Raw genomic sequence first — 7,823 nt, forward strand, 5'->3', positions numbered from 1 at the left:
CGACGGACGGTGCTCCTGCTATAAGTTGCCTTTGGTTGGGGCAGTAAAAGCCCTCCTCTGAAGGTCTGGTCTTCTCTCTCTCTACGAAGTGGTTGGCCTCCTCTGAAGGTCTGGTCTTCTCTCTCTCTACGCTAGAAGTGGTTGGGCTCGCGTCTTAGCGGGGGATTCTTGCGCTCGTTCTTAGGTCGCGTATAGCCGTTGTTCGTACCCGCTTCCCATACATAACAATTAGCAACTCACATCAGTTACCTGGAATAGTCTCTGTCAGATAGTTGCAAAGAATTTGAATGATACTGACTCGGGAATTCACCACTACCCTTGAAGTGAAAGCTTGGGAGGAGCTAAATACCCATAGTCCATGTTTCTGTTGCGGGCCAGGAACCCGTTAGGAAATAGCCGGTGGCCAACTGGATTGTATGAAATATTCTTCACTCTTGTTACTAAAAGCAGGATGTACGTGATATCAAAGCAACACAAGGACATCGCCGGATTACGATACCTTCAGCGATGTATCCTTGGGATCGACGTTTCCGGCGTCTTCTACCACCGAGGCTTTCGTGGCAATGAATTCCGCAGGACTTCGCAACGAAGTATGGACAATGCTACTAAATATATTTGGACCATTCTTGTATATCTTGGGTCTCTGATTTTTCTCACCGTTTCCGGAATGGCATTTGTAAAGAGAGTTGCCATACCACGAAGGTAAATTTCTTCTCAGTGTATGGTGCCTTAAAAAGGAGGACAACACTCAGCTATAGTCCACTAATAACCAGCTAAAATCTGCTGTAAAATTGAAGACTAAACGTAGATTCTTGTTAAGTAGCCAAGTTCTAACACGCTGAATATTGCCCATCTTCTAAGAAATCGTTTTCCGTCACCCATCGGTGATCACTGGAAAAGCTTCACTGTAATACTGTTCTTAATTCCATGCTTCTCAAAGATTCATCAGGCATTGTAGAGTATTTGGCTGAGTCCCACGATCCAACTCTTGTCCAGTGGACTCAAACAGTGTGGCAGGTACACTTTAGGGACATTTTTGGACTTAACAGGGCACCCCACTCCTGAAACTAGATTTCTTGAATCTGGGTGAACGTACAACAGCGCTCCACGGTGCCGCTCTTTCTCTGCACTACTTATATTTGCATTTTTTTTACTTTCCAGGAGGCGTTGTGTACTCGCCTGACGAAAGCTCCTAAGCAATGTTTAATTTGCAATGCACCCCAGGACGATTTGGCGCTTCATCTATCGAACAAGCACTTTTGTAGCATTCCTGTGGATGTACTCGATCGTCTCAGAACTGAGGGTCGAAAAGTTGGCGCTTCTCTTGAACAGAATTCCGGCGTTAGTTTGCACGAACTCGGTCCGCTCTACATCAAGTCACAGTCCAATCACCGTGACCTTTGGCCCGGAGCGAACACTGTTGCCGAACACGTTATTTCACGTGATCCTATCGACGCTCAGTTTTCCGTGTTCAGATGCTGTGTCTGCCACCTCAAATTCATCTCCAATTTCCAGCTGGATATGCATGTGCTTCAGGTAGGGATGGTGCATATTTGACATTGCCAAAGTCCTTGTTCTTTCACTACTGCGCGGCTTGTTCTCCGCAGCAGACTACACAATTTCCTGTCAACTGGTTTCTTGTAGTACAAATCACTGGATTTCAGCCCAACAGCGGCGAAACTCATGCCGTACATTATATAACCATTCTATGTAGTGTACTTGCTTGGGCTGAATATGAGAAATCCGTACTTGAAATTATGTATCGGTTAATCGTGAATGCGATCCATGTTCTGATCAATGTCTCCCTGTCATCGAACTCAAAATTCACGGAAACCTTCGTACAAATGGAATCGTGATGAGGAACATCAGGAGCACGAGGGATGAGATTGCTCCAGGTTGTCCAAGCCAAGGCAAGCGAAGTGGAAATGCAGAGATCGGGTTCGAACTACGAACCTTCCGGTCAGTACGCTCGCGCTCTAAACACTTATCCATCCAAACAGAGTGATGTCGGTTATGGGTTATACGTACCATCTCCCATCACAGAGCCGGAAAATAGTAAGCGATTGCAGTTCTAGTAGGAACATATATCGTTGTTAGGCCGCTTGAATTTACACCTGTTGATATGCACTCCTTTGGCGGTGAGTAACACTAGTGCCTTACTGCGGAACAACCACCGTATTCCCTGTTTTTTTGTGGACTGAAATACAACCAGGTCTCACACCTTGGCATGATGATGGTTAAGGTCCCCAGACGAAGTCTTCGGCTCAAAAGTTGAATTGTAGGACAGTAGTAGTTGGTGTCACACTGATCAAATGGTATCTTAGCGGCCAGTTTTGCAGTAGGTCCTAATCATCAACCTGTTTGGGGGAATAGACCGTGAAGTTCCGCCAGTGTAACCCAGTATATAATTTAAGCACACGAGCCGACATACTTCTGTAGACTTTTTCGTGCTTGACGTGCGCGGAGAGACGTATTCAATGAACCACTATACTATGAGTCTTCCGTAGGGCCTTATCTATCACCAAACAGCTTATGATCGTTTAGATCTGGCTAAGTGGTTAGAGCGTGAGGTTCAAACCCGATCTCTATCTATCAACTTCCCCTGTCTAGGCGTGGGCAACCTGGCAGTATCCCAGCCCTCGTGCAACCTTCGGGTGGCACGGCAGTTAGGCATTGAAAGGGCGCTACAGCTGAGCGATTTTTTCCACTTTCAACCCATGGCTGTCACTCACTCCGTGTAGACATCCTGGCTGGGATACTGCGGCTACGCTAGAGTTATGAACTGAAACCCTCCAATTCACTTCGATGTTCGACCATTTGCTGTACCGATGGATTTTCACACCACTACGCTTTTTATTTTTGTCGCTCTTACCGCAATCATTCTCTATCATTTTCCCTACTTCTAGTCAGGGCACCGTTACTGCTGTACAGGCTGTCCGTTTACTTGCACTCGTTTGGCCGCACTTGTCTCCCACATCCTATCGTGCTCCAAAAAGAAACCCTCATTCCGATTTATTCGATTGGGCAACGGGATAGCCCCACCGTCCGCCCCTGTCACTACCACTACCACAACAGTTAGCACACCCACCAACCCAGTAACTCCAGCCATCCCTTCTTCTCTGCCACTAATGGCTACCACATCAGTGGTCAGCGAACAGGCTCCAATACCCAATATTCGTCGAGCCGTTGGACCTGTCTCTCAGGTAAGTTTATTTCAAAGTGTTGTTCCAACGTTATACCACCCAGTTTATTAATTTGAAGCTTGATTCTTGAAGAATGCGCGGGCAAAACGCTGTCCGCTGCCACTTGAGTAACCAACTAGAATCACTACAAATGACTCAGAACATGTGAACCACCTGGCTTATTGTGGGTTAATCCAGCGCGGTCATGTGCTCCTAGAAAAGGTTTTCAGCTAGCAATTCTATATTTGGAGGGACCCTCTTCCTCCTACATATTCCTTGTTTCTGTTCTCTGAGGAGTTATTTTATCCCCCTAAGGGAAGCCATGTATCTTACCGATGCAAACTGAACCACCGTGAGTTGCTGGACGTAAACCAATGCACACATGGTTTTCAAACTGGTCATACACCATTCAACTGGGCTAAACGATTGTCTCAGGTTCAAAACTGCAAAAGTGCCGTTACTGCTCGAAAAATGTTGAGCTCGACCAGTGAATGGCAGTCAACAATTTCCTTTCCAATACCACCTTATTGTCATTCATCGTGCAGCGGTGGCCTGTTCATGCGCCATTTACTTGTTCCAATGAACATGATATCGAATGCATGTGTAGACAGTATACTAGCATGTGAATGCCCTTTAAGGCTTGGCACACCCTCGGTTGACCACTCTATTTGGCACCGGTGCACAAAGACTGGAGAGCTAGGTAAAGCTTCAGTCGCAGAATATGCTGCTGAGTCAAATTTGAGAATGCATTTAGATTCCGTTGGGCTTGCCGAGGTCTAAGGATGCAAAACCTGCAATGTCCAGCCCCTTAACCACCCAAGAAATGCACTGTGAGGCAACTCTTGTTGAAGACTGCGTAGATTTATTACGAGTTACTGCATATTGATAGTGCGGGACATAATCATTCGAAGGAACTGAATAATTTCCCAGAACATTGCCTGGAATTTCGGAGTATTTGCATTTTCTAACAATCTGTTCTGCTGTTGTGTTAAAGACTCCCCCACTCGCTGAAGAAATCTTCCCGAAATGGCTCTTTCTGCTTGCCCTCCTCTTTGAAAGGATTAGTGTGATTATGTGACCCTGTGACAAGAAGTACGATCAATGAGTACTTCTGTAGCAACTGACTTTTCAGACTGTATAACCCTCCAGACCATGTCTAAGCAGCAGTCTGCTGTGTGTTTGGTTGAGAACAATTCGTTAAGGCCTCTTGTACTCGTTTGGTAGCACACTGGGAAAGATATTCTCTGTGTAAAGGCATCCGAGTGAGTGAGCATTGCCTCACTGGTCGTTTTCGAAAGCACCATGTTTGGCTACTTGCCTTTTGATGTTATATCGATTCTTAAGCAGAATCAGGCCATGTGTTGCAGCTTTTACTCATCAAATGATGAGTCATGCTTCTTACTTGTCAATCGTGAGTACGAGTCGTTCACCCCGACAGGTTAGCCTACAGGGATGACAACGACCGTCAAGCTGGAGCTGGTAGCCGTTTCCGTTTGTCGCAATCGAACTACGCGTATGGTTTTCTGTTTCTTACAAGAAGAATCAGCTGAGTAATTCTGACGATATGAAGGTCGGTTTTGTAACACTTGTGTACCATTGCAAGGACAAAGTCTAAGTTTGTCTCATCCGTATTGTAAGCTGGTATTTGTGAGCACAGCAGGTTTGTTGCAATAGACTCAGTGTTTCCTGCTGTACACGCTCTCGCCTTTTTTTAGTGAGAATATCGGCTTAATACTTCCCTTAGTGTGTCCCGCAGTGTTATTTGGAGCACATGATTATCCTAACAAAAAGCGTCTCCTGTTCATCTTTTGGTCATGCCATTGTGCAACTTTTCCTCATTACGCTACATTGACTACACCCTGACCTATCTGATTTCTTCTAATTTGTAGTTTCATGGATGCGACTTGTGTCCCGTATTTTGCTTGCGGTTAGAGGAACTGGATACTCACCGACAAACAGTACACAACTGCCCTCCTCTGCCCAAAGTGCCTGTTACCACCACTGCCACTACTTTGTCCATCCCTTTAACTTCTTTAACACCAGCTGTACCGCAAACGGTCACTACAGCAGTCATTGCAACAACGCAACCATACATTCCACAACCCCCACCATCTTTCTTGCCACGACGCCGGGTTGTTCCTCAGGTGACTCCCGGTCGCGCATTGTGCCCTTCGGTCGCCCCCAGTGGTCCAATCATTCAGACCCAACCAATCACATCTATTGTCATTGTTCCCAGGCCATTAGTGCCCCCTCCACGACCTCCTGCACCCACATCGCGACCGATCGCTCCTCGAATTCCTGCCCCTGTCCGTGGACCAAAACCACAGACAGACGAGTTCGTTTGTCCATTGTGCGAGTTCCACAGTTCGTCGCGCAGTGTGGTCATGCAACACCTCACAGAAACGCACTAAGACCAGCAATTGAGTGTCTGCCCCTCCCTACACACATACTCCTATCCAGTTTGTACATAGACCACATCCCAGATTTGTATCAGGTTATATTCTGTCTAGGCCAATCGCTCTACACCTGGACCGGTATCTTTTTCAGACTATCAAACTTAATCTTGGCTTCCTTTGTTCGTTCCGGGTCAAACCTGCCAATATAGACATTTTCTTTCAAAGCGCCTGTTGGAAAACATCCGGTCAGTGGTGTAGCTTCAAGTGTGGTTAGCACGCAATCCACGACACCAGTACGCAATACCTAGGTCAGTCAGTCGCAAGCGTGATGGACTTTCCATGTGTGAGCGTTGTTTTCCAAACCATATACTCTGATTGGCTGCACAACTGCGAGTAGTTATCTGAACCCGACTAACCCAGTATTTCTTTGTCGTAATACCAACAGCTCTGTACGTTTCCACCGGAAGGAACGTTACGAGGGCTGAGATACTGACAATTTGTTCAAGCCTGGACGGAAGCAGTCGAGTTGCAATGCTTAGGTTCTAACCAGAAAGTTCGCGCCTTAACCACTGAGCTGTCTCTCGGTCATAAGAGGAGGAGCAACTGAAGTGATGTCTCCCATGTATATAAGTGTTTACACTGGCATCACTGTTTGAACAATCGGAATAACCTGACAAGATTTTGATCATTTTTAACAGCTGTCTTATTTGTTACGTACACGGAAGAAATGGAAAGTCTATGGTGGGAGCAGGTTGTACAGCGTTTTAGCTAGTGCCCCGAAAGCGTTCGCGGAGGCTAAAGACGTATGGCGTATTCTTTCGTACACTTAGTGTTTTCCCGCACTTTCCTGTATTCCGCAAGTGATCGTTATGAATTCATCCTGGCTTTCACTTCCATATAGTGCTTTCAGAAAGGTTTGGTAAATAATTGGTGGATTTATAGCTGATTGACATTTCGTTTTTGAAACAAACTTCGTCAGGTCAAGTGGGAATGAGCTACCAGTTCGCCCTAGTTTTGAGGCAGACGGAGAACCAATCAGCAAGATCTCTTAACTAGCACAGTAGGTCACTTTTGAATGTCGGCTATTGAGGGAACTTGAGATAAATCGGTGGTCAAAGCTCGAAGTTACTGACCGAAAGTTCCGCGGTTCGAACCCAGCCTCTGCACCTCGACTGCTCGTGTCTAGGCTTTAGAAACCTGGCAGTATCTTAGCCATCATACTTCCTTCAGATGGCATCGCAGCTTGGCACCGAAAGGGTGTTACATTTGAAAGATCCAATTTCGTACGGGCGCTTGAGTTAACTGGTTTCGGGAGTGGAGATAATTTTGATCCGATTTCGGTCCTTGATCTTCTGGTTCAGAGCACTTCGGGTGATTATTCCTCTTGGCTGTAGTTAGCAAGTTTTTTTGGCCTCCCTGGCCTCGCAACTTCGTTAGGGGGGAGGTAGTGGCACTGAGATGTGTAAAGCGCTCTTTCGAACGGCTAGTCATGTTGCATCTGTGATACTCTCAAGTTTATCGCCGAGCCACAGTACAGTCGCCCTCCACTTGGGTATTCTAGTACTGCGTCCGTTGTTGCATTTCGGTGCGCGCAATCGCAGACATGTATTTTACTTTGAGGCTAAGGTTACATCATTAAGATTTCGACACTATCTGGACCACTTCCCAAACGAATGGATAACAACTGTCCAACAAAACTGCTAGGAACTAGTTTCTCTCAGAGCGGATACATTTAGGGAGTGAAATAAAGCACATCACAATGCCTTTTTTGTTTTCAGTGCATCGTTCGTTCAGGGCAAGTGAACAGAAGTGCTTCCGTCTGCAACTATGCAGTTTTGGTTTGCAACCGATCTTTTGCTCGACTTAATCCTCAAACAATATGCCATACCTCACCCAGAATATGGTTGTGTATTTTCTCCCATTGTTGTTCAGCGAAATATGTTGGGCGCATAAAACGTCAAGTTACCAAGGGAATACCTGAACATCTATCTTGCCAGAAAATCAGTTGACTTAACATTCAACCGAAGGCTCAACTGTGCCACATGTAGGTGACACATGTCACGTGATCGACCCGAATGAGTTGTTTCACGTCATCTACCAAGCACCCGATGGAGTGTCCGAATTGATCCAACAGTGTCGCTAGACTACAGCCTGAGTAGTGTCAATACGTTTCCGAATTCCGGTCGGTTGAATGCGCTTTAGCCGTTTGACACAAATCGATCAGGTCAGTCACTCAACGGCCCTC

At 46.2% G+C, this 7,823-nt stretch overlaps 1 protein-coding gene across 1 annotated transcript in view; it reads left to right on the forward strand.

Moving 5' to 3' along the window:
* The window catches only part of T265_11947 (hypothetical protein), a gene marked incomplete at both ends in the record, with an annotated part of 28,463 nt that extends 22,684 nt beyond the window's left edge, over positions 1–5,779 (forward strand). Inside the window, 3 exons of the mRNA XM_009178791.1 lie at positions 1,162–1,536; positions 2,907–3,203; positions 5,072–5,779. Coding sequence (XP_009177055.1) covers positions 1,162–1,536; positions 2,907–3,203; positions 5,072–5,593 — 1,194 coding nt within the window. The remainder of the gene's footprint in view (positions 1–1,161; positions 1,537–2,906; positions 3,204–5,071) is intronic.
* Between the last annotated feature and the right edge of the window lie 2,044 nt (positions 5,780–7,823).

This window comes from Opisthorchis viverrini, assembly GCF_000715545.1.
Source record: "Opisthorchis viverrini unplaced genomic scaffold opera_v5_659, whole genome shotgun sequence".
In the NCBI taxonomy this organism is placed as follows: Eukaryota; Metazoa; Platyhelminthes; class Trematoda; order Opisthorchiida; family Opisthorchiidae; genus Opisthorchis; species Opisthorchis viverrini.